Genomic DNA, 27,298 nt, shown 5'->3' with positions numbered 1-27,298 from the left:
GTCAAATTGGGGAAGTTGTCAGGACACCCCATGATGAGCCAGCACAAGCATTACAATATTCTGATGAACTGTCTATGTCACTTTGCAAAAACTCCCTCTGGAATCTTTCTGAAAAATATTATCAGCTCCTGTATAGTAAATGAAAATAACTTTTTTTCCTTTATCTTAAAAAATACTCACCTTGATTGTTGGCTGATGATTGGTTGTGTTTTAGAGGAATCTTGTAGACATCTTAAAACTCTTCCACAATTTTTGTCTTGCTTTTGCACATGGCACATTAAACTCAGGTCCTTGCATATGAAATCAATCACAGTGACTTCTGTACAATTCACTTTCCCTCAGGAGTCTGGGGTGGTTCAACTATTTACTGAATGAGAGCCTTGTTTTATGATTTTTGTGAGCTTTTTGTTCCACCTCCCAACACATCTCTGTTAAAGACTTATAACAACCTCTGTAGTCAGTGGCTCACATTGGAAACTGTGACAGATTCTTAACTATTTCAGCATGAATAGTGCTACCATAATTATCATAACTGAACATAGGAAACTAAAAATAATACAAGTAGTTCGAGCAGTTAAACTGAAATATTAGCCTATGTCTTTTAAAATAGTAATAACATTTTTCTTTTTTTTTGCTACCATTAACTGTTGCTTCAAGCAGATTTTATGTCCACGTTGTACAGGGAAATAACCGATTACAAAAGATGTCCTAGTTCTAGATTAAAATATACTATAATATACATAAAGCTTTACTGTTCCTTCAGGAAGTTGTTTTAAGCTAAAGTGGAGTATTTTCTAAAGTCGTCAACAACTGTTTACAATTTGGAATGAAATGTGCTTTCTACTTGTACTAGTGCTGCTGTAGAAATGTACCTAACAGCCCTGGCACTTCTTTCTGCACTTGTTTCTGTGGCATTATTTTTGTTGGTAAATGCATGAGCTGATAGAAAAGGAAATCATTAGGTGCTCTCAGTATTGCTGAGGCATGGAGCTAGAACAGGTCAGTCACTGCATTTTGCAGATTGTGACATTTTAAATTACCTGTACGCTACTGGAAGCAATCTGTAGACCTAATTAACATCTCACCTAATTAATGTCAGGACTGCTTATAGAGAATTCCAGATAGTTTTGCACTGCCTTTATTTATTAAATACCACGTTATTCAAATTTGCTATCTTTAATTTCAGTATTGAAAACTTCAGATTTGTGTGCTGTTTTCTTAAGTGGGAGTAACTTTTTTTTTTTCTCCTTCAAGTAATCAATGCACTGCTGAATGAGTTCATTTTAATGCACTCAATCATGCCTCTAATGTTTGTAGCTTACGGGCGCAAGCATCAGTAATGCAGGAATGTTATATGGCTTTAGTTTGGGCCATTTCATAAAATATTCATGGAATCAAAAATGTGCATCAAAATAGCGGCTGGGAGAATTACATTTATGTGCCTGCTTTTATGGCAGCTTCACATTTAAACCCATTTGTGTTAATATCTAGTCAATCTTTCTACTTAAAAAAAAAAAAAGCAAAATAGTAGTCTCCATATATACCCCTTCTGGTTTGATATCTATTTTGATATAACAAATGTATACTTTTGGAGTGGGTTTTAGGAAGGGGAATTATAAAAGAAGTTTTAGATAATGTAAAAACGTTTCTCTTCAGTATTTACAAAATTACATTGAGTTCTTTTGCTTGAATGAATAGATTTTTTTTTTTTGACTTCCGAGCAACTCGGTGAAAACTGTAGCACAAATCTTTGTGCATGCGTATGTAGTTGCTATGAAAATAAGAGTAACTCCTAAAATTTGATACAGTTAGTGGCAGAGTAATGTCTTGTATAATTGCTTAAAACTGATTCTTTACTCCCAAAATTACATTGTGATGTTTACCTTCCGTATTTAAGATTAAACTATTGCTAATATGGTTTCTTTTGTTATGCCCTGAGCTACACTGAACTATAACATTTTAGTAGTGGTAGTATAGGTGTTGTAAGAGTTAATTTTCTGGGTTTTGATTCCTTTTATAAACAGGGAAAAAGTATTGGAGATTCTCAAACTCCATTTAGTATACACAGAGCTAATGTCTGCATGGCACTGGGAAAAGAAATATGTAGTTGCACTTAATGTTGCCAACTGAAAATATCTATACTGCTTTGTGTAACATTTTGCAAATAGGTTTTTCAAATACTGATTTCCTAGAAACACCTTCTAGATTTTCTCTTTTAATTCCTAGAGATATAAAGATACATTTCTACAAACCATTCCATGTTATTTTCCTGCTCATTGTTTTTCCTCTCATTTTTCTTTTTTTTTTTTTTTTTTTTTTTGCTTCTTTCAGTTGATAATAAAGTCATTTAAATCTTTGCCTTGTTACTACTCAGGTGAGAAAAAAATACTCTTCCTCTTAGAAATGTCCTGTAGTTGACTTATTACTTTCTTTTAATGTCACTCTTCCTCTTAGAAATGTCCTGTAGTTGACTTTCTTTTAATGTTTTTCAAGATTTTCAGACAGCATCTGCCTATGTCTGTGCCTAATAGTTGCAGTAGTTCAGTGTTTAAAAATTGGAATACACTGGCCAGATCAGTTCCAACTGAACTGGCTCGTGACAGTGAATAAACTTGCCACCCCCCTGAAGACATGAGTTTCTCCACAACATTTGAGGTTCACATAAACACTATGGATTAAAGAAATAGGCTGATATGTCATCTGCCAATGGGAACTAGGGATTTCAGATTATTTTGATGGAGGAATGAATTCCAAAGTCTAAAATGTTTTACCTTCCATGAATATGAGAGGTCTCCAAATAGCTAGTATTACTTGAAAGAGTCTTCAATAAGCAAATTCCAAGCCATGTAAGGGCTTTCAGATCAGAAACTCCATCTCTCCCTCATTTAGAAAACTAGCAGGTATTTTATTTTTTTGCTCGACATCTTCTTTTTGGTATTTCTGTGAGCAGACTGCATTACTTTTTATGTCATAATCTTTCTTGGTAGTTCAGTGAAGCCAAATGTAATTTAGTTCCATTTGAATACTATCAAAAAGATTATATTGCTTTTGTATTTTGAAGCTTGATGTAGATGGATTGTTTCTAAAGAGGCTTCACTGAGATCTGGCAAAAAGGATGTCAGGTCACAGCTCTTATGGTTAGGTCAACTCTTAAGAACTATGGGATACATGGAATATATGAGTTCAATTTCTAGTCTGACAGAAACTTTCTCAAGGGGATACTGCAAGTGAGGAAGCCTGGGTAAGAATTACCATACCTGATAGTTCTAACAATCTAAACAGTAGTTCTGAAGGTTGCATGTATTATTTACTTAAATGATGTGTCCCATTGAGAGACTATGTTACAGAGTCTTAGGAGAAACTCGGATACTGTGTTCAGATTCAAATTATGTATTCAGGTGATACCATTAATTCATTCATTGCTTCCCATTCTTACTAGAAGTTTTTGAGTTACATGTGAATCAAACTCTATTATTCTAAAGAATCTATTACACATGTAGTGAAACTAAATCACTTAAATGTATAGCAATATCCTTTCTGAAAGGACAATCAGTTGATTAATAAACTTCGGGGAGAATTCCAAGGAGGAGTCTGTGCTTATGCATACCCAAGTGGATAAAATGCTAGATCTAACTATTAACATTACATTTCAACTCAACTTTCCATCACTTGTCACAAAGCCAACAGCAGTTCTTCAATTAATATCTTAAATCTGCATTTAGCAACTTGGATAACTGGAATTCTGTTGATTTCTGAGTTGGGCTTGCCCTGACAAGTTAGCTGGACTGGATAGGCAGAAACCCAAACTCAAATTGGAAGCCGCTTTAGAATGGACAAAAGTTTTCATCCAGTTTAGCAAGCCTACATCTGTTTCCTGTTATGTGTGCTGTCAATGAATCCTTAAACAGCTTGTACTGGTCATGATAATTTCACTTTGCATTTTTACTTGTTCAGTCTGATGTCCAGTATATGATATTTTGGAAAGAATGTATAGATCTTCTCCTGTCTGTTTAGAGGATCTGATAGCTACTCTGGCAATAAGATTTTTTTCCAGCATTTCAGGCCATCTCTCTAATACCTGTCCCTAGATAGAGTGGAAGTGAATAAAGCTTGCTATCTCCCCTTTTGCCTGGCATTTCACTCTTCAGCACTTTTTGTTGTTTCCTCTGGGACTCTTATGTGAATCATAGCTTGTAGACCCTTAAAATGATTTGTCTGTGAAACTCATTTAATTAGTTGCTTCTTTGAAAGAGGTGTATCTTGCACTTGTCGACTTTAGTTGAACTTATTTTAATCATCAGGGAAGCTTAATATGAAAATAACTCTTACCTTTATTAGAATTAAATTTATGTTTTATATTGCAAAGTTGAAGGGATAGTTATAAAATGGTAACATATGCAAAAGACAAATCTAAATTAAGTTAATAAGAGGAATCTGTCATAGCTGTTCTGCTGCCTCTCGGTTGGCTGGAGGCCTGGGGAACTCCCCTTGTTTTCTCTCAGAATGCTTAAAGAAGGTCCCTTCCAAGCTTCTCTCCCTTCCTTTCCTACAATCAGGAAATAACTTTTCTCCTTTCTGGTTCTGTTTGTAATTTGAATGCAGCGCTGTAAAAACGGTCCACAAAGCACTAATCATTCCTTGTGAATCGTGTTTCAGAAGAGGTGCAAACTGTGTACACATCTGAAACAAACTAAGCTTGTTTAGCTTTTAATAGAAATAATAATTGATATATTGATGATCTATGGGACAAGATTTCTCCATCACACACACAAACTTACAAAGGAAGGGTCACATCTGCAGTTCTCCCTGCTATAGAACATTCTTTGTAAAACAAGGTACTGTGACCAGAATGCCTTTTGTGTGTGTGTGTATAAGTGGTCTCATCTTACCTGGTTCCCAGCAGTTTTTCTGTAGCCATTATGTATAAGGAAAAGCTTTTCTGTTCTTTCAAGGGGCTTTGAATTTCCATTGTCCAGAAAGCATGGAAATCTAGATTGCATCTGTACACGGAGATAAATCTAGCTGAAGGTAGAGGGGAGGGAGGAACTACTTTCATGTTTAAATGGATTGAACTTTCAAACTTTCCTTTGCCTTAAAGATGTTTGAGTAGTTACATTTGAAGACCTTAAAGTGTATTACTTCAGGCTCAATAATTAATCTATTAGTGGTTAATGCTCTTCCAGTAAATTTACTACATAAACTCAGCAGAGTTGGCCTAGTAATAATTGTTGAATAAATTACTTTGCATGATAATTCTTTTTTCACCAGTTAATTTATTTGAATAAAGAGGTTTTTTGCCACAGTTTGTATACCTCTCTTTTTCCACATTCCAAATCTTTCAGCACAGGTTTTCATTATGGAAAAAGAAACTTGACGAACAGTTTGAATTGTGATTATTTATGCATAGGTATGATTTTGAAATATGAATTCCACAGAGGCTATATTCATGAATCTATAATAGATGTATTTTCAAGAAAATTCTGACTTTGTATCCTTGGGATCACACACCCCCAACATTGTGAATCTACAAAGGAAAGCTAATTTAAAATGTGATCAGTTTAAATTATGGTATTACTGGTAACTGTGAGATTTGGCAGTATTTCCTGGTGATCTATAAGTCATATATCGAAGATTCTTGAAAAATCTGTTAAATGATTGTCTGCAACTTACTTCCTAATAACAAAATTATTACAGACTAATAACTCTCTAAAATTTTGTTGATTACACTAATTGTAATTAGCGTAAATGGCATTTTTCAGGTCAAGTCATGAAAGCTGCTGAGCATTATGAAGCATTTTATCAGCTAACAGAGGGTTCGACGTGGAAGGATGAGACAGGCTGTACTTACAATTCACTGGCATGTGAGCATCTCTGGAGAATTTATACATTACTAGCAGACAAAATGCTAGAAAATAAACAACACCAACAGGCCATCAAAATGCTAATAAAAGCTTTAAAAATGGCAAAAGAAGGTAGGTGGAAAATAACACTTTCACATTCTTTTATTTGATGTGCATGCCATGATTTTCCCAAGAAATTGTCAAATGTTTGACTGGGTGATTGTTTCCCATGAAATTCAAAGACAAATACTATCAATACACTTCCAGATCTCATTAAAGCAGAAATGCCTTCTCGCTGACAACAAAGAATCTTAGATTTCTGAACGCTTTATCTCCAAAAAAATAACCATGTGGGAATAATAGAATAAAACAGTGAACCCATAATCAGGAATTGAGGTCAGTGATGGAAGCTCAGCTCACTGATTTTGATTGGCTAGTCACTGCTGATTTGACAATTTTTGAGTGATATTATCTGCTGGATCACTACCTTCTCACTCTACATTGTTATTTGGTACTTGCAAAAAACAGTTTTCTATCATAGGAAAACAAGATTTCCTCTGTATACCTTAATACATGTAAATACTTTGAAACCTGAAGTAAAAAAAGGTACAGAATCACAGAATAGCTGAGGTAGTAAGGGAGATCTCTGGAGATCATCAGGGACAGCTAGAGCAGGCTGCCCTGGGACTACATTCAGTCAAGTTTTTAATATCTCCACAGGTGGAGGCTCCATAACCATTCTGGAAAACAATTTCCACTGTTCAAATACCCTCACGATAACAAAGTATTTTGTTGAGTGCAGATGGTATTTCATTTTGTGCCTGTTGCCTTTTGTCCTGTCACTGAGCACCACTGAGAAGTGCCTGGCTGGCTCTTCTTTACACCCTCCGATCAGAAACTTGTAGACATTAATTAAATCCCCCCTGAGCCTTCTCTTCTGTGTTCTGAACAGTCCCATCTCCCTCAGCCTCTCCCAGTCCCTTAGTCACCTTCACAGCCCTTTACTGGACTCACCCCACTACATCCCTCTATCTTGTATGGGGGAGCCCAGAATGGGATGTGGCACTCCTGGGGTGACCTCACCAGTGCTGAGTAGAGGCAAAGGATTACCTCCCTCAACCTGCTCCCAACTCTCTACCTAATGCAGCCCAGGATCCCGTTGGTCACCTTTGCCATGAGTGTGCATTGCTGTCTCATGGGCAACTTGTTGTCCACCAGGAAATGCAGGTCCTTCTCTGCCAAGCTCCTTTCCACCCAGTCAGCCCTCAGCCTGGGCTGGCGCCTGGGGTTATCCATCCCCAAGGGCAGGACTTTGCATTTCCTGTTCCTGAACTTCATGCGACTGCCATCTGTTCATCTCTCCAGCCTGCTGAGGTCCCTCTGAATGGCAGCACAACCACCTACCTGGTGGATCAACCGTTCCTCCTCAATTTTGTATTGCCTGCAAACATGCTGAGGGTACGCTTGGTCACACCACCCAGGTCATTAATGAAGTTGTTAGTCAGATTGGTGCCAGTATTGATCCCGGAGTGACACCACTAGTGACTGGCCTGCCGGTGGACTTCATGCTACTGCTTACAATCCTGTGAAGGCTGGCAGCTCAGCTAGTTTTCAGTCTACCTCCTGGTCTATTTATCTAAGCCATACTTTATCAGCTGGTGTATGGCGATGTCATGGGAGATGGTGTCAGAATCCTTGCCAAAACTGAGAGAAGCAACATCCGCTGCTTTCCCTTCATCGACCGAGCCAGTCATCTTGTCCTAGAAGGCTATCAGGTTGGTGAAGCACAGTTTCCCTGCCTTAAATCCATGCTGACTACCCCTGATTGCTGCCTTGTTCTAGATAATGGCTGCATAAAGCTTTGTCCCTATGTGAATAGGTTTAAAATTGGGGGAAATTAGAATAGCATTTGAATTTTATATGTCAAGTCAGATGTTGATCAGCTAGAAATACCATGATCTGGAACATTTCTTACACATGAGAGGGAACAGAAAAGAGAAGGCGAATCTTACAATTTGAGTATAGGAAAATACAGATAACTTTCCAGATTTTTCAGAAATCTTAATAATGCTTGTTTTTTCAAAAAATGCTGTTAAATTTCCACTTCTACAGACTTACTTTTCCTATATGATTATCCTAGATGATTACTGGAGTGCTTCTCGGAAGTAGAAGGAAGGTCTCAACTAATCATCTTTTTCCATGTACAGCAGTTCAAGAGCCTTTCATGGTATTCCTTAAGGGGCATATTTTGCATATGAATTGCACATAAAATTAATATATAATATTCAACATTTATCACGAGATACATTAGTTTTTTAAATTTAATAATGTATGCTCAACTTTAATCTATTAGCCAGTCTTTGAGTAGTGGTTGGGACAGACAGAATTAGACTATCAAAAATGGCAAAAAATTGAAAATATTTTCTGAATTTTAAAATAAGTTTTGCCGCAAATAAATGTATGACTATACAGGTAGATAGTATAACACAGCAATCTATAGAAAAGTATAAAATGTATTGAATGAAGCCAAGGCAAGTTCCTCAAAAGAAATATCTTTATTTTTCAGTAGATACTTTTGGAAAAAATGAACAAGCTTTCAGGCATCTAAGCCCATGTGAACTTTGCCATTTCTTATTTTAAAAAGTGTCAGTGAATTATCTTTATTTCAGGTTTTTTATTATATTGTCTTTGGTTATATTAATTCTGAAGAACCAAAATTTCTCATTTTGCCTTATCTCATGAAGAATAACATTTTAAAACCCCACTTTAAATCTAAATGCTTTTACATGGTAATTTTGGGGGAATAAACCAAACAGGACTTTGGGGGCAAGAATTCAATTCTTCCCATTCCAAATGTTTCATGTGTGAGGGTATATGATCGTATTTGGCTAACTTTTTCTTTTCATTAAACCACTAAATAACCTATCCTGGTTTTATCTGCAGTTTACATTAGTAGATCTGTTTTGTGAGTTGCCTGTTTAGATCTTTTCTTTCAAGAGGATGTACCCAAACACTGGGAATGCCAATTCAGTTAATCAGCTGAAGAAGGACAAGTCTACCCAAAACCTTCTCCGTCTTTTCCAGCTGCATCCGTTGATGAAACACAAGCTTTTAGCTTTTTCTGCAGCTGTTGACTAGAAGACATGCTTGAGTCACAGCTACAGTAAAACTGCTGCTGCTAACACTTACTCCAGTAACTAGAAGGACTGCCGATGAAGTTTCATCAACTTCCTTCTCTTGCTAGTGAAAACTTATGGGAATGAAGAGATTGTCAAAATGGATCTGATGACTTTCTAAAACTTTGACCAGGCAGATGTTCCAGTGCCCTTAATTCAAATCAATTGCTTCCCATAGCTTCCTGTAGTAAATATCACCTATGCAATCTATACTTGCCATTGTTCTCTTTAAATTTAAGCTTTACAGGTTCTTGCAGACAAGTTCTCCAGTCCACATTCCAGAGCCATAGCCTCTACCTATGAAGCCCATATTTAACAATTTAGTTAAACCTGGCTCTGGCTGCCATCTGTATTATCCATTCTGGCCTTCTGGACCATCATCTATGTTTATATATTACGTGAATTATGATTAGATATTGCCCACTTCAGATTCTCAGACTGTTCTTAAATGAGGAAGGAAGTTTTTTATATCCCTAGCAACTTTTCACATATTATTTCTCTGTGAAACTGTATTGCTGTATCCTTTTGCCCCATTAAGCCTTTTAAGGGGTATTGAATATTGGAAAAGACTAACAGGTTTTTGAGTTACAGGCTTTTCATAATTTTACATAACATATTAAGTGCTATAGATAGAGCATTGATATGGCCTCAGCAATTATAATATTCAGAGAGTTCTAGAAGTAGATGTAGGCTTCTGTGTGTTTGGACATAATTGTCAGGCTAATACATTCTTTGTAAGTAGATAACCTCCATTTTCATTGCAACTATATTTATTATGCATTTTACAAAATATCTTGATATGCAGTTACACTTCAGGTTGATTTTCCACTCTTTATTGTGTTTGATCAGATGGATACTGAGCAACAGAAAGACTGTATTTTTTGGCTATTTTTAATATTATTTCACCTACAATTTTTTTATACGTACTCATGTTCTGGAGGGAAATTTGTGATTATAGTGTGATACAGTAAGCATTTATATAATTATTTTATATAAATTTCAGTATTGAATGGGTGATTTTCTATTGAGGGAGCAATATAAAAAGACCAGTAAGCAGTGTTTGTTAGATCAGTATTACTGAAATAAAACCTGGAATGGAAAAGTGTGATGCACCTCAGTTAGCAACTGCCTGTGCAGAATTTTGTATGGTGACTGTTTGCAAGTATAAGTTATCCCTTTTTTTTTTTTTTAGCTCTTCTAGCCTACAGTAGCTTACAAAATAATCATGAGAACACGAAATATGAACCTGGTGTACTGATAGTTCTCTCTTGGTGTTTCACTAAGAGTCACATTGGCAAAGTGTATGGGTCCACAGATTTTGTGTTTATATGTTAGGTTCTGTTATATATTTGTAGCTACTTTTATTTTATATATGAAAATATACAGAGAGGCTACTGTGATTTTCTAATGTGAAGACAATGTATTATTAAACTATTCATGACAGAGAACATTACAGCATGTTAAATTGCTTGTGTTGCATTACCTACTGGAAGATATTTTCTCTGACTTTTTTGAACTTTCTTGTTGAACTTCATTTAAATCCACAGTGTCTATTTTTAATTATCATTATACATTTTTGGAAAGAGAAATGGCAAGGGAAAGGAGAAGGAAAAACTTATTACAGTATTTAAACATCTCTGTAATTAAGAACCTGCAAGAACTGTCTGTACTAATGTAATTTTGTTCAGATTATGCTCTGGTAACTGTAACTTTAATCCTTTCTTTAGGAGGTGATATGAAGATGGAAGGAGAAGCTGCATATTGCTTAAGTTTAGCATACCATTTTGCTGGAGAACAACAGACAGCATTATCAGTAAGTTTATTTTAAAGTTGCTTTAGCTTTCCCAATGTCTTTCTCTGCCTCCTCAGTATCTTCTTGGGCATTTTGGAGAGTGGGAAAGACTTGGAGAGACTTGGCTCATAGACCTCTTATAATTGTATTTAGGTCTGTAGACAGGAATCAGTGTGGCTTAAGCAATTATGGTTCCAATAAATTCCAGAACTGATGGAGTCCAGGTTTCCATGCTTGGATATCTAGAAGTAATACAAATTGACAATTCAGGTTATATGTAACTAGCTTTCCTTTTCCTGTATTCATACATATATAAACCAGGTTTTATTTAGTTAGGTTTTTTTATAAAACACCAGTTTTGCAAACTAGTTTGATATAGTATGTTTGTGAGCAACAATTAAAAATACATCAGTTCACATGTTGAGTCTTTCAGAACATCAGGAATTTAGAAGAAATATGAATTGCTTTTGGTATGAAGAGCTGTACTGCTGATGCAATCCTTCCTGTTGATACTTGAGTTCAAGCTCCTCTTCTCATGTTTCTCTTGAGCCTCCCATACATAATAATTCTAAGACAATGAGAATTCTACATGTGGAATTCTAGTGTGGAAGGAGAGTTCCTCTAGTTCATCACAGGTCATTTGGGAGGAAAGATAAGCATCAACTTGTTTTGTCTGTGCCAGTCATCAGAGAAGTCACAGTCCTTTATGCTCCTTTTAAAAAATGTTCTCTGGAAAATTAATTTGAATATTTTGTCAATGATTATTGCAATTAATCAGCTGGATATTTACTATTTCTATTTCTTTTTGTTCCTTTAACTCCAGTGACTCAGTATTTTATTAGTGAACATGTGTTATGGAGGTCATTCTTTGTGGTTTTTTGTTGTGGTTTTATTTCTTCCAGAAATAGACAAAGAGAAGTCACAGTGTGAATTCAGCATGGGTTTCAATATTGCTTGCTTGGCTTCTGCAGTGTAGGAGGGGTTCTAGATTTCTGTCTTGAAATACCCTCTTATATGCTTTTAATGATTTGTGATACGATTTTTCCAAAAGTTATTGACCATCTTTATATATAATTCTTCAATGCTGGTAGGCCTATCTTCTGTATAAATCAACTGAATGCTGGGAAGTGGGAACCTGTTCTCACGTCAGTTGCAAAGCCTGCAGCTGAATTTGAAAATGCTCAAAATTAAAAAGCTACATATAATTTTATAAGATTATATCTAATAGCTGCAACAGCAGTGAGAAGAGGCTATTTGATCTTTTCCAAGAATACAGTATGGCAGATTAGACTAGAATTTTTTGTAATGAAGTTTATCTGCATCGGTTTTAGACTGACAAGTGTCCTGGCATTCTTATCCGATCAACTTTTCTGTTAAGTTTCTGAGAGGAACAATAAGCTGTGTGAATGAAGGAGAACAGCAAGATAAACAAATGTGTTAAATATTAAGAAGCCTATGTACATATTTGAGCTCTCCATCACAGGAGAAATTAATTAATGAGCAAGACTGTACAGTCTCCATGATATACAAAGGATCAAAATACCCTTGAAAGCGTTAAAAACTTTAGATGCCCTGGCATTGTTTCCTCAGGATCCATTTTGCTTACGTTTTATAGCTACTCCTTTTCCTTCATTGCTCCCCCATGCCTCCTGCCAAAAAGTTACAGCAATCATTTGGAAGTTCCATTTCTTTTTGTTATGTGCAGAATTACTATTTTTTTAAGGAAGATTCTGAAACCTTGAATTTTGTAACGTACTAGTATTAATTTAAAATATGTACATAATAGGTTGTGCCTATTGTTTTTAGTCTTACAAAACCACCTGACAGGTAAGGAAAGCAATGTGTATTTTTGTTAAAAGAGAAAGTCTCTGTAGTACAAAACATAAATGATACATTATGTTAAGGGTATAAAATGTTATTTTAAGAGTAATGAAAGCACCAATACATTTCAGTGTAAATAATATAATATAGTGGCATTTCCTAATATAATGGCATTTCCAATAATATTACATAAGAAACCTGTGAAGTACTTTGATTTAGAAAATACAGTGTGTGTCGTGCGACTAAGAAAAAGAGGTAAAATTTTAATTCCTTTTGTCCTTAATGGTGATCAATACAGACAGCAGTAAAATATCAGTGGTTGACAGTACTGTTGAGCACAAGTTGTCTTCGCTCTCCAATTAGAAATCATTGCCTAAAATTTACCCTTCTGTTCCCAGTTTAATGGTCTCTGTATCCAAGGGGAGCTCAGATGCTTACAGAGATGAAATCATTGCATCCTGTTCCCAGGGGACTAGTGGTTATCATTACACATAACGTGCAGACAATACTGCTAGGAGCCAGTTTGCCTCATGGTAATATGTAGTTCATCACCAGCTTCTGTAGCATGCTAAAGAGGTCTTGCCACACAGCTTGGGACTATTCGGGTGTAGGCTCAGGGGTCTCAGCAGTTATTTTCCTGCTTTGCATCAGTTTTCATCTTCTTTATCCTTTTGTGCTGTGGTCCACCTCAGGCAGTCTCCTTCTAGGGGAATCTGAAAGGAGCAGCTGTTACAGATACCGTCTCCTCCAATTGTTGCCACTTGGTTCCTTTTGCCGTTCAGTGTGCGACTCCCTCCCCCAGCACACACCCACAGGAGCACGCATATAAACTTGTTTCTCTTTCATTCATGTCTTCTAGCAGAGTGGAGAAGCATATGTTCAAAATATTCATTATCTGATGCAGTAATTAAAGGTTGAAATGATTAAGCTGCAGCCTATTATATCAAAAATACGCGGTCACTTTGTATCAAGTGGGCTAGTTTTGCTGGAGAAGGTGAGGTTTTTTTATTTGCTAGGCAATTGGTGTATAATCTCGCATAATTTGATTTGGTGTATAATCTGTATAAATTGATATAATTTTATTTTACATATATGATTGATTTCAGTGGACCTACTCAGATGTAAAAACATAAATGTGTGCAAGTTTAAAAGCCTGAAAACTAATTATGTTCAATAGCAGCATGGTATGTTCATAATATTTTTCGTATCATCTGGTTTATAATCAAGCCTAATGGCTTTTCCACAAAATATGACACAAAATATTAATAGTTCACGTTATATAGATTTTATCTTAAACATTACATATTTTGTCTCCATCTAGGCTAATTTTAAAGTAAAAGTTACTGTTTACTTGTTTTTCTTCAGACCTGTATAGCCAGATAAGTATTAAGTGAAACACTTCTGTATCATTAGGAATCTTGCATAAGGTATCGTAATCTAATGCTTGATGGGGGAATTTTTTTTAAACTGGGCTTTCAAGAATGCTTCAAAGAGTTGGGCATCAAGGGTTTTTTCTCTGTCTGAGCATTAGGTTTTCTCTAAGTGTTCCTTTATTTTGGATATTGAATCTTGTATTTCAGATATGTTACATATTTAAATAATAGAGGCAGTGTTCGTGAGTACTGAGACTCATGCCAAAATAAATGTGGTAATTTATGACATAATGCTATGTGCATGAATTGTCAGAATTACGATATACAAGCCACAGGCATAAAATTATCAAGAAAATTTATGAACTTAAAAAGACATCTTCACAGTTGAAATGACCCTATTAAAGTAATCAGAGGTGATTTATGGCCATAAAGTTAATTTCTGAAAAAGTGTATGTCAAAGCAACTGAAAATTTTGTCTCAACTCGAGAGAATATAAGTAAATGTATCTGGGATGCAGACATTCTGAAGTTAGTATGCATGGTATATTTTATCTCATTATATCTATTATATCTAATTATATAGATTATGCCCATATATATCTATGAACTTGGTGAAACAAGGAGGCTCTTAGCAAGAAAAAGAACTCCGAAAGGTAGACTGAATGTTATCCTCTTTTTCTCCCAAACATCGTGAAAGGTGGTTGAGAAGAATGAGCACAGTTTTGAGATTTGCTTACTATTCTAGTGCTTTGCTAGAGGACTGGACTTCAAGACACTTTTCTGTCAATGGTGTCTGGGTACACCACAGAGTTTAGGTTTAAGCTTTCATTACTGATACTATGAAAAGAAACACTTGAATGGAGACTCGCAAAGCACATCAAAAGATACCATTCAATAGAAATTATTACAAATGTCCTTCTTTTAAATCAGCCAGATTGTCCTTTATTCATCTATAAGGGATATTTAGCCATTAGTAATGAAGTGTAACATTTTCAGGTTGGCAAATGTTGTCACATGCTTGAAAAAGCAGTTTAACATACCAGTTTAAGAAAAGGTCTCATCATTCCTAGAGGTTTCACTTTTATTGAAGTGATTTTTAGATTGTTCCTAAAACTGTACTCATATAGAAATTTTTTATTTTTCATATCTGGGGAATAAAAAAACAGACAAAACTCTGAGTCACCTTTGAAGGTTGGCACTTCTGATTGATCTTGACACTGACAATGGATTATGTACAGAGAAAGATTTTCTTCTGGAAGGTCTAGAATTAGTGAGCCAAGTCTGAAACTGAAATCAATTTCATGTTTCTGAAAGATCCTATGGCTGCTGGGCATTGGGGAAGACAGTACAAACAGAATTACATGGGAACTATTAGTACTGGTAGTGAACTTTGCCCTGACAAAATATACTGACTCAAATACTGATGGAATTAAGAAACTAGAAATTATTTGTGGTGAGAAACTTAAAGATCTGAAACTTCAGGAAAGAGTTGAATGTCTGATCATTCAATTAATTTTTTGTTGTTAATTTAGCACTTAATTCTTAAAGTGAAAGAAAGCTCTAACTGTATTTGCATATGAAAGTTAACAGTCTCTTAGTGAAGGAAGGATTTCTTCTTGGTTTAATTTAGATAATAATTTTTCTATCTTAGCCAGTTTCTTGAAAACCTGAAAAAAAACAGGGAAAATGTTCTGAGTAGCCCAGAGATGTAACGATGCTATCTTCATTTGGTACTTTTCTGTATAGCACAGATTTGCCCCTCAGTAGTATGGTGTCCATTGCAATTGCCTTGGAACATGGTATCATTTTCCTTTTGAGTCAGTGGTTCAAATTGCATTTTGCTTTGTTAACGCCATCAGAGAAACTCCCCTCAGTAAACTGGATTTTTGTCAAGATAAATGCACCACATGAATACCCTTTGTAAGAAAACGCTCTTAAATGCAGTGCTGCTGCAGAATTACAGTAGCCAAATTATTAAAAAATCATAGATCATGAGAAAAAAAATTAAATATGTAAAAAAAAAAAATCTATTACTTGATGACAAGCAAATCAGATTATCAGATTTCCATGTTTTCCCATAGCAACAATGAAAATTAATGCAGTAGTAACTTGTTGATATTAACCTTACTCTTCAGGAGTCTCATGTTCCATAAGACTGGCTACCAAAACACCATAAATGGGAGGACTTTCATCTCATTCATTACAATTTTAAATTTAAATCATTCATACATCCCAAAAGATGTATGAATACATTCTCTGTATGAGTTTGCAAAAGAACTGGAGAGGGCTGCAGTGCAACATTAATAAGAATATTTACATGCTTCTGCATTAATAATAATAATAGATATCCTAAGATCAAGAGAATTCTTTGTATGACTCTGAATCATTTCCATGAAATTGTTGCTAGCTGTTATGTTTGAACTGAAAAGAAGCAAATTGTCCCTTACTGGAGGTTTGCTTAGCAATAACATGTTGAAACATTGAGGACAAAGCCATAAAAGCTCCTTAAACTGCTCTGCACAGGAATAAAAATATCTTTGCATCTGTTCTTCACCAAGGCATTGGAGGGCAGAGCAGCTGGCAATTGTTGAGCCTTCACTCTGGTCCTACCTTTTTGATATAGCTGATGGGATGGAACAATCTCTGCTATTCTCTGCATATCCTCTGCTAGGTATGGCCAGTGGAGATGGCTCTTCCTTATGCTTTCCCAGGCAAGGTAGGAGCCGGATTATGACCACAGCTCTACAGTGTCTGGTTTATGGGATATAAAGTTACAGTTCGTCCACTTGCCCTGACTGAGGTTTCTGAAACTCTAACTGTCTTCTGTCATTTAAAAGATGTGATTTAGGCAGACATTTTCTACTTACTGTACTGAAACTTTTTTAGAGTAGCTAATAAAATACACTTTTTTTTTTTTTTTGAATAACTGCTGATATACAAGTTTCCACTCATTTCATTCCCACAGGCTAGGAACAAAAATGACAAAGCAGTACAACTGTATGTTATAGAGGTTATTTACTTTATGGACTTTAGACTTTATTGGCTTTTTAGCTTAGGTGTGCTAAACCTTGGAACCTAAATGCTGTATATAATTGAGGGGAAAAGATAGTTATAGCATGTCTTAGTTTGTAGCTTATGTTTTTTGAGAAACAATAGCGTGAGAGATCTTAAGAACTGTCAGTCGTGTGTCCATTAGTGAAACTACACATATTACACCCAGGGCTGTAGCAGATGGCTGAAAAACTGTATAAGAAATTTTCTAATTCTGTTAGACTTACAGAAGTCAGACTTTTTATGTGTTTTGAGAAATGAAACATTTGTACCCACCCTGTACAAACTCAGGAATTTCAGTACTTAAATGCAAATATATTCATAATCTGGGAGGTTTTGTTTTCCTTTGTATAGTTTAGCTCAAATGAACAGGCTTTAAAAAATTTTCTATAATGTAAGGCTTTTAAAATCAGATTGGTTTCTTAAATTGGTATAGTTCAAGCTACAGCAATTTACTTATTAAATACATGTTTAAATTTCAATTCGGTTATTCCTGTTGACTTCAGGGGGACAATTCATATATTCAGATGTAAGCAAATGCTTAACAGCTTTGCTTGATCAGAACCATTGATGGTTCGATTGGAGAATGGGAGGTCTTGATTCAGGCATTGGGTCTTAAGGAATTTATCCTTTGATAGATAAATAAGCTGAGAAGTTAAAACACTGAAGCATGCCAGTACACAACCTAGAGCTTGCTGCTTCGTTGCTAGGAGCAATTTGTTTTGCTGTTTTGCTTTCAGCTTATGTATTATTTCAGAGCTGATCAAAAGAATTGGTAGCAAAGTGTGAAATAAATTGTACTTCTAAATAAATCGATTTAACATTCCTTGGTGCTTTAAGTGATTTTAGTAATATTAATATTTAAAATATTTCTGTCTGAAATCTTTTTATGACTACATATAGCAATAATGGCCACCATTTCATTCTGCTGTTTTTCATATTAGAATATTGCACAGTAAACATTGTAAAAATACTATCTTTTAGCACTGAAATGGATGCAAAAGATTTCAAGTGTCTATTTGCATGTAAATGACTCAAGTTTTATTCAGTCAATAAAAACAGTCTATTAATCCTTTTACTATATTTCTTATATGGGTTAAAACTTAGAGAATGAGGTTTTCAGCTGAATGAGAACTTTTCCTTAACTTCCATATAGGTATGCAGAAAAATAATGGGTTTTAACTACCTTAAACCAGGAAGGTATACAAAAAATGTCTCTGTGCAGTTTTTTCCATTGTGTTATGCAAATTTAAGGGTTTGTTTGTTTGCTCTTAGCTAGGAAAAGTTTGTGTAATTAAAAATATCTGTTCATGGGCGGACTGAAGATATCAATAAGCATGAAGCAGAATATTTATAGGTGCTTTGTCTAAGAAGTAATGGGCATTTAGGCATGCACATGCATATAGTACGATATTAATGTCTTAGGAGGCTACAGCAATCTGACAGGCAGGTACATTCATGTAGACACAACAGTGTGATAAAAGCAGACCAGACATCTGGATCACAGTGCTGCTATAAAAAAACATTTCTGAACAATTCACATTATTGCACTTACCCAAATTTCCAGTCTTGTCCACCCCTTTCTCCTTGTTTCTTTCTCCGCCTCTGCCTTTGTCTTTTATGTACTTGCAGAACCTCATTTTTCCTTTACAAGTCACTTCCATCTGCTTATGTGTCAGAGTGGCCCTTGTGCCACACATCACGTTGAGGAATTCTCAAGATGAAGGGCTGTATTCACATCAGTACTTCTGTCTCAGCACTGTTTCATGCTTGTCACTGCTCAGCACTCAGCGCCACACTGCCTTGTTTTGTCAATAACCATTTATTTGTTGCTGGAATAGTAGCAACCATTACATCTGACCTCCCTGTTTCATCAATTATGGATAGATTATTGGATGTGAACATCTGCAAAAGCTTGCTGTTGAACTTACCTCCTGGCTGGGATTAGATAAAGTATTAAACTGTTGTTTATTGTCAGGCCAAAACTCTACTGGGAAGCCAGGGAATTCCAAGACTAGCAGACTCCCATCAGCAAGCACCAAAAATTGTTTAGTATTGCCACCGTTTCCCATAAGATCGTAGCCATTTATTATTTACACTTATTACTAGTTGTTATAACATACTTGATAAAAGCTCTTGGCAGGCACAGTGTTTCCAGCTATTGTCACATCTGTCAGGATGGAAAGGATACATAAACTGTTTTTTCCTCTTATATTGCTGTTAAAGGGTAACAGATGAAGCTTCTTCACTCTAGGCTGTTAAGACATGCTTTATTTTGAAGAAATATCTTAACAAGAGCTGGTTTGGAACATTACCTTCCCCTACTAAATAAAGATTGCAACAACCTTAACTAATGTCTCTTACAATAAAGATTTCAAATTGTACAATAATAACAAATTAAAATACCTGGTTTTAACATTTGCATAGGGGTTTGCTCTGAAGGACCTCGCTGGTTTGGGGTGTGTGTGTGTGTGTGTAATTTATTTTAATAAAATCCTTTAATGAGGTACAGTAAATAATAAAATGAAGACTGCATTCCTACGAAGTTGTAGGTGTAGAGAATCAGAATTAATATAACTGTTAGTGGCACAGAAGGCCAGAATTAAGAACAGTAATACAGAAGAAATAGGAAGGTTGGGAACAGAAGTTAACTTTTATTCTATCGTCTGTACATTTCATCTCTTAAGTTGCCTGTGTAGCAAAATGAAGCATACAGGGTGAACTCCTGCCCACGTGGAAGCCAACAGAAGTTTGAAATGTCTCTGCAGAAAAGAACTTTTTTCAGTCAGTTACTTATATTTACATATCATCCATGCAGAATCGAAGCAAAACGTACAAACTCTGTATGTTATGCAAAGCATACAAGTAAGACTTGATACAGGCGAAACCCCTAGGTCTTATCTTGATAGACTGTTAAGGAATGAGTGAAATGTTTGTCTTCCCTTCTGTAATCCTTCAAACAGATGTGGACACGAGTAACCTGAAGCATGTATTGCCATGCAAGTTTATAGAGCAGCAAGGTAAACACTGCACTTGATAGCCTAGTATAAGAGGGGAGGGAAGAGTGGGGACTGGATGGAGCCGTTGCCGCTCGGGGAGAGTGTTAACCAAGCAACACCTTAGCGATAGCCATGTCCCGGCAAGAACCTGGGGAAGGTCTTGAACAAGGGTGCTCCGCTTCGATGTTTGACTTGGCCAAACTTATGGGTGGATTTTTCTATATCCCTCCCCACCTCGCTGTCCCTGATTCCCTTGCTCCAAGATGCATGCTTATGCTGTGCATTATCTGAATACCCGTGTTCCTGGAAGAGCAGTTCTGGAACAGACCAGATTGTCCAATTCCAGACAAATTCTTTCCATCTCTGTAGGAACAGTGACAAAGTTTTTCCATTTCTGGTTTAATTTTTTTTCCATTTATTTATCAAAACAGTGCAGTCCAGTGTAATTGAATGTGGCTAAGGGCAAGGAATTAGCATTCACATTTACAGAATTTGGCTTGGTGAATGTCAGTTGTGGGAAAAGAGGGAGAACTAACAGTTCTGGAGAATCAGGGACTCCTCCCTCTTTTCTCAGCATGGCACCCAGTTTCAGTAGCACTTAATTGTGAGCACGCAGAGAGAACGCTGTGCTGCTGCTGCCTGGGGTGCTTGCTGTGCCTGAATACACTTAGCATTGAACAAGGTGTGGCCTGCCATTCTGTTGATATTGGTGTAGTATTTTCCAGGGATCAACGAGCTCTGCTTATTGTTATCAATACGTTATGTGAACGGTACAATTTTCTTATTGCTGTCCAACCTCTCTCACAAAACAAGAATACATCTGGTTTGTATTGCGAAACTCTTCCTTGACCTTACTCAGGATGGCCGCGGGCATGTAACCACTCAAATTATGATAATAGAGATTGCACTTTTTAGGCATTTTTCAATATGTGTTTCTTGGGGAGCTATGGGAGAGAGTTCACTGAACTGCAAGATGCCTATGCATACAGCTCTGCTGTCTTTTATTTTCACTGGACTGTATGGAAGTGATTATTTAGTGACTCTCAGAGCTATGCATGTTTTTTGGAAGTATTTAAGACGTACTAAGTGGTATGAAGCCAGCAGTCTCACTCGATCGCATTGTCTGTCTACCAACTCCTATTGTTGGCTCCAGGAAAATGCTGTCAGATGCTGCTAGCCAGGCTGGGCCCTAGCCTGTTACTGCAGCGCCTGTCAGAAATCATTAGCTAGTGATGTCTTTGACTAATGTTCCAGCTGATTGTCTGATTCATGTTCAAGATCTGTAAATGAGGCAGAAGCATCTTTACTGCTCGCCAGCTGTGAAATGGCTAAACACAGCTAGATTTTCAGAAATCAAAATAAATGTATTTCCAATAAAGTTTGACAACAATATCAAGTGCAAAGCTGAGAGTAGAAGTATGGGTTTGTGTTTTTTTAAAGATACAGTATTATAAACCAATATTATTCCATCATGTTGTTGTCAGAGTAATGTATTTTACCAAAATAATGAAGTACTGGTAGTAGCATTTATCTTGAGTTGGATAGACGTTCTTTATTCAACATAAATTCATACCTTCGATTTTTACTCTTTTGTTCATTATCCCCAAATGTATCAATGTTTAGCACAGCCTATGTCCTTTTGTCTGAGTCCCTGATGTATGCCAATGAGGTGTGTACATGTTTTTATTTATGTATAAAAGAAGTACAGGTGTGATAACGTTAAAAAATAAAGGGTGGGATTCTGGGGAGGGGGAGTCTTGAGGGAGGAGCTGGTGTATCTGGTTTATATTAATGGAATAACCCCAGGAGGGTCGTTGCACTGGCATAATGCTGAGATAACCGAGAAGCAAATCTGGGCCTGAGATCTGACTACTATTTTATTTGGCAAAGGAGGTAAACATGAAATTCACCCCTATATAGAGAGAATTAGTGCAAGAGCTATACCACAAACAGGCTCTATTTTGAGGATTTAAGCAGAGCTTGTTACTTTATTTTTACACTGTAACTAATTTGTAGCCACAGTAGACTTACAAAGACCCAGGACACAAACCAACAAAAAAACCCCATGACTTTTTGCCCCTTCAGTAACTCTAAATCCCTGAAAACTTTGGCTGAGTTTTGTGAAGGAAATTCAGCCAGATTCATATAATACCCAAACCCACTCTGTAATGTACACTATCAGTGTAGATTCTTATGCAGTCCCATTCAGTATCTCCTTATGCAATGTTATATATTTTTATTTACGTATCTTAACATGAAGAAAATTACCAAGATGACCTTTTAATGCACAGTATTTAGCATAGAATAATGAAGCAGAAGCATGCTACCTTAATAAGAAGACTTCTGTTTTCTAAAACAATTTTTCCATCCTTTTTGTTTGTGTAATGACAGCTGTATTCTCTAAGACTGCAAGTGCAGCAAAACCGCACATTTGTGTAGGAGTTTTTAGCATTCATTATTGATGCATTCCACCTCTTCCTTGGATGTCACTGTCCTCTGCACAGATCGACCAAACTATATAAATAAAAGACCTGTTTCTGGCTATACGTCTGTCTAAAGGTACAGAAACTTTCATGGGAGCCTATAAATTCCATTAGATCTAAGTGATGTATGCTCCCAATATTTATCCTCTTGTCAGAGAGCTCATAGATGACTGGCCCAGCCATGGGCCCACTCAATACTCTCTTGTCATGTGCATGCCTTCTCTTACGTGGTATTCATAAGAACCCAGTTAGATGGACCAGTTGTTCACATCCCACAAAAATAAACAGGAAAGTTTTTCCACCCATTTGTTGTTTTCAGGCTGCTTACAGATTCTGGCAGACATCACTGTGTCAATTCTGCTCAATTTGCCAGCATGTAAGCTTTATAATTTTTCATTTTAAACGAGAATTAAGTGTGCTGTAATTACAAGAGACTTTGGGTGAAATCCTCTAATGCTGACGTGTCAATCCAGCATTTTTTTCCTGCCCTGCCTTCTCTTCTTTTTCTATCCTGAACATTGAAGGTAAGGCATGAACCATAGGTGAGGAGGCCCGTCTTCATTTCCTCCACATAAATGGCTACTGGGCAACTGTAGCATACAGGGGCACTGCACAGCTCCTTTCCATCAAGAATGAGTTCCTTTCTCTCTCCCTACACCGTAGCTGAAGCTGGAAGAGTTATTTGAAATACAGACATAAAGAATATATTTTCTATTTTAATTTATCAAGATTTCCTTCCTTTCATGTAGACAATTATTGTTTTTTCATCATTATTTAGAATGCAACATCTGATTTGTGTAGAGTAGTAGTAACCTGGGACCAAAATGAGCACTTTTCATCAATATGAATGAGTGGCTTTATTTATTTACTTACTTCTCTCTAGCAGCTGTTGCAGAGATGCAGTGAACCAACTTTTTACTTCAGCTACTCTGGCTATGGGTTTTCCTTGGTTTTATCTGTACTTTTTAGGCTTTGTGAGATCTTTCATAGAAAAAAAGTACAGCAGCCTAAGCCTTAGGTGCCTAATTAACCTTTTTGTGCTAGATAAGTAACCACTAGAGGCTCTGTGTCCTAGTTTAATATTGCAGAGGCCAGTTTAAAGTAGGAGCGATTTTCAGTCCAGTACATAAAATTTTGGAAACCTTCTGATATGCTTAGGGCAGGTTTTCTGGTACTATGACAAACATTGTAGGTCCTCTGATTTAAATGCAAACCCAAGAACTGTTTCTGGAATGCTTGTGTTTCTGTTACCAGCCTGGATCATTAGAAGGACACGCTGCAGGCCCTGACACCTTTGAGTATGCATTCAGCTTAGGGCAAGTTCTGAACTGATGTGACAAGTTCCTAACTGAGGTGCCCGCACTCTCTTTTTGTCGTATCTTTTGCATTGGTAACTCAATTGGCAATGACCTTCGTGTATAGGATGCAATGCTGGTGTACACGAGAACAGAACTGATAAGAAAGTACTTGAGAGATGATAAATAGCGGAGTGCACATTAATAAATGCCACTTGTTGTGCACACGGAGCTTATATAACTAAAAAATAAGAGCCTTGTCCTACTGCATGTAGTAAAACTCCATCAAGAACTAGGAAATCTGAGTAGTGGGAACCGTGATAGAAATGGTGACGTCCTTAGCATTAACACACACAAGTTGTCTTCTTTTGAACCATGCACTTTGCCAGTGACAGGGATGCAGTCTTAATAGGAAATGCCCTATCTTTTACCTCAGTATAAACAGGCACCTCGGGACAGGCAGGATACTGTCGTATGTCCCTGGGCATCTCCCATCCCCCTTCAGGGCTGGTAAATGACATTCACTGCTCCTTTCTTGGAAATGTGCAAAAAGGATTTCCATAGATAGTCTTTGGAGATTTCCTGTTTTCTCATGTGTGTAATAGGTTGGGTCAAGCAACAAAGAGGAGGGAGGAAAGAATAGGATTTAATTTTATATGCACTCTGCCGTCATCGCCATTGGAAAAAAATGGATGAAAAGAGAAATTATGCAATAGAGGTGATGTCAGTGTTAAATTAAATTAAGATCATATGTTTTTATGCAGCAGCTGTAAGCCTGCAGTTATGGGAGGTGTCATGATAATAGAGTACATTCCGAAAGAATGTTAACAAATTGCTTGTGTGCATGAATAATTAGTCATAAAAGTCACGAAATTATCTATGGTATTTTAAGCCAACATAGTTTAAATTTATAACCTATAATTTATTCACTTTTTGAACATCTGAACTGTACTAAGAAAAGTTGTCGTATGACAGTTTAAAGAAAGAAAAAGAATACTAAGTTTTATATCAGCATATCATTCTAAAACACTGTGAATGCAAAGGATACCATCTTAAGGTATTGACTAACAAATTCATGAAAGCACAGCCTCTTAAAATCTTTTAAATTATGGATAAGGAAATTTATATTGTGAATCAAGTAACATCTCTGGTTTTTGTAAATACAGGGTTTAAAATGCAAGTTGTATCTTTTTAATTTGCAGTTATTAAGTAGTTTCAAACAACGATAAGTAATGATCAAAATCCTAGTCCCATTACAGCTAGAAGAAATGTACAGGTGGGAAAACTTAATTTTGTGTTTCATATGGACAGAGAGACTGCAAAAAGAAAAAAAAGTGGACGTTCTTAGCATTGTATTTATTGGGGTTTTTTTTCCTGTTTCACAGATTTTGAACACCTCTGTAAAAATCTTCACAGCACTTTGTGATTCTGCTGGCCTAGGAAGAGCATATGCAGCTCTAACCAAGATCCTGGTAAGGTAGGTTAGCACACCCTTGTCTGGCTGTCAGTGCAGATTCATTCAACTGTAAAAGACTTAAATTGTTAGAGGTCTGTCGCTTCCCATTACTGACTGCTTAAATTTTAAGCAGTGCCCTTCTTGCAGTAAGTGACCCTTTCATCGAAAGTTATTTTAAATTGGTACGCGTTTTTTAAAGTGTATGATCCAAGCTTTTCTTTACCTGTAAGCTATAATATGTCCTTTTTCTCCTACGTTTTGGGTGCTTATTTGATTTTTTTTTCCCCCACAAGTATGTGAGGGAACCTTACTGGAAAATAGAAATCCAGGCATTGTTTCACAGATTTTGAACACCTCTGTAAAAATCTTCACAGCACTTTGTGATTCTGCTGGCCTAGGAAGAGCATATGCAGCTCTAACCAAGATCCTGGTAAGGTAGGTTAGCACACCCTTGTCTGGCTGTCAGTGCAGATTCATTCAACTGTAAAAGACTTAAATTGTTAGAGGTCTGTCGCTTCCCATTACTGACTGCTTAAATTTTAAGCAGTGCCCTTCTTGCAGTAAGTGACCCTTTCATCGAAAGTTATTTTAAATTGGTACGCATTTTTTAAAGTGTATGATCCAAGCTTTTCTTTACCTGTAAGCTATAATATGTCCTTTTTCTCCTACGTTTTGGGTGCTTTTTTGATTTTTTTTTCCCCCACAAGTATGTGAGGGACCTTACTGGAAAATAGAAATCCAGGCATATTTTCCAAGCATAAAAAGACAGACAGCCTTGAAGAACATAGCAAGTTTCAGTAGGTGTCTCAGTGTAATCTTTTCTGAACTGTAAGTTTCCATTTACTGCATTCACTTCTTCTGTGGAGGCATTTCTAGTTTGTGCATGGGTAACTAGATATAAATTAGTTGCAGATAAGATGCTTGTCTTCAATGTTTTTTTTTCGGCATCTGGCATTAAATTTTTTTTCCAGGTGAATTAGTTTGAAACTACTTCAACTTCTTACACAAATAATTTTGACATAAAATAGTCTAATGCAATTATCATATGAAGTAGGAAAAGAAGGGACTAAAGTGAAAGTTGCAGCTTAGCCTTCATTAATCCTGTGTTTGGGGACTTCAGTGCATATGATGCATGACAGAGGTTGCCAAATTGTTTATGGAGGAGGACTTGCCACGCAATTTATTTCAGCATGTGGAGCGAATTCTCCTGTTTGAGTTTAGATGCCTTGCCTCTTGGCCTTTCAGAGCAGATTGGGACCAGCCACAATCACAGTTCTCTTCAGGTCTCTGATACATAATTCATGGCTACTCATATTCTGAGCATCCTAAATAAGCACATGGAGTAAGATGTTCAAAAAGCCACAGAACAGACTTAGAATACCAGGTCCCACTTTCAAAACTCAGTTAAGCCTAACTGAGAAAGATTTAGTTGCTGGGACACCAGCTGTTACAACGAGTGACTTTGCAACCAGTGCAAAGGCGTCTGAGTTCTCAGTAGCATTCATGGGTTCCTTGTATTCACAAAAAGCAGAAATCTGGGTAGAGGGTGGCTTAAGATAGCCAAGAGGACATTCCTAGAAAATGACATATATTCGTTTCCCCTTTCTGTGATTTAGGCATTCTGGAATGAGAGCACATACATTTATTTACTCAGAAGTTACAGATTTGGAGATCCTCCTGAAGTCAGGTTTCTAGAACCTTCCTCTGAAAGACCATGCCAGTGCAAATTCTTTTCTTAGAAGCAGAGCTAAAGAAGGAGTGGCTAGTGATTTTCTTCTGCATCAAATCTGCACACCACACTTCTGGGAGCATTCTCTAGCTCCCTGGGAATGGACAGTCTCACTGCTTTCCGATAGTTGCAATTTGAAAAAGAGGAAAAACAGTAGGTAAGGAGAAACGAGAGGGGAAACTAAGAGCCATAAGACTCCCCCGTGTAGTATTTAAGGCATTCTTCTAAGAGAGGAAGGTTCTGATTGATTCAAGTGAAGTAGGAACTCACTCTCATGTCTAGGG

The 27,298-nt window shown here is 36.5% G+C and overlaps 1 protein-coding gene across 1 annotated transcript in view; it reads left to right on the top strand.

Annotated features, from left to right (window-relative positions):
- TTC29 (tetratricopeptide repeat domain 29) overlaps positions 1-27,298 on the top strand; it is an 85,647-nt gene that overhangs the window by 44,045 nt on the left and 14,304 nt on the right. Inside the window, exons 5-7 of the mRNA XM_035899196.1 lie at positions 5,760-5,972; positions 10,744-10,829; positions 25,215-25,306. Of these exons, the coding sequence (XP_035755089.1) occupies positions 5,760-5,972; positions 10,744-10,829; positions 25,215-25,306 (391 nt within the window). The remainder of the gene's footprint in view (positions 1-5,759; positions 5,973-10,743; positions 10,830-25,214; positions 25,307-27,298) is intronic.

This window comes from Egretta garzetta, unplaced genomic scaffold, assembly GCF_000687185.1.
Source record: "Egretta garzetta isolate BGI_Z169 unplaced genomic scaffold, ASM68718v1 scaffold258, whole genome shotgun sequence".
Lineage (NCBI taxonomy): Eukaryota > Metazoa > Chordata > Aves > Pelecaniformes > Ardeidae > Egretta > Egretta garzetta.
The sequence above is the reverse complement of the archived record's forward strand: the minus strand, read 5'-3'. Positions and strand labels throughout refer to the sequence as shown.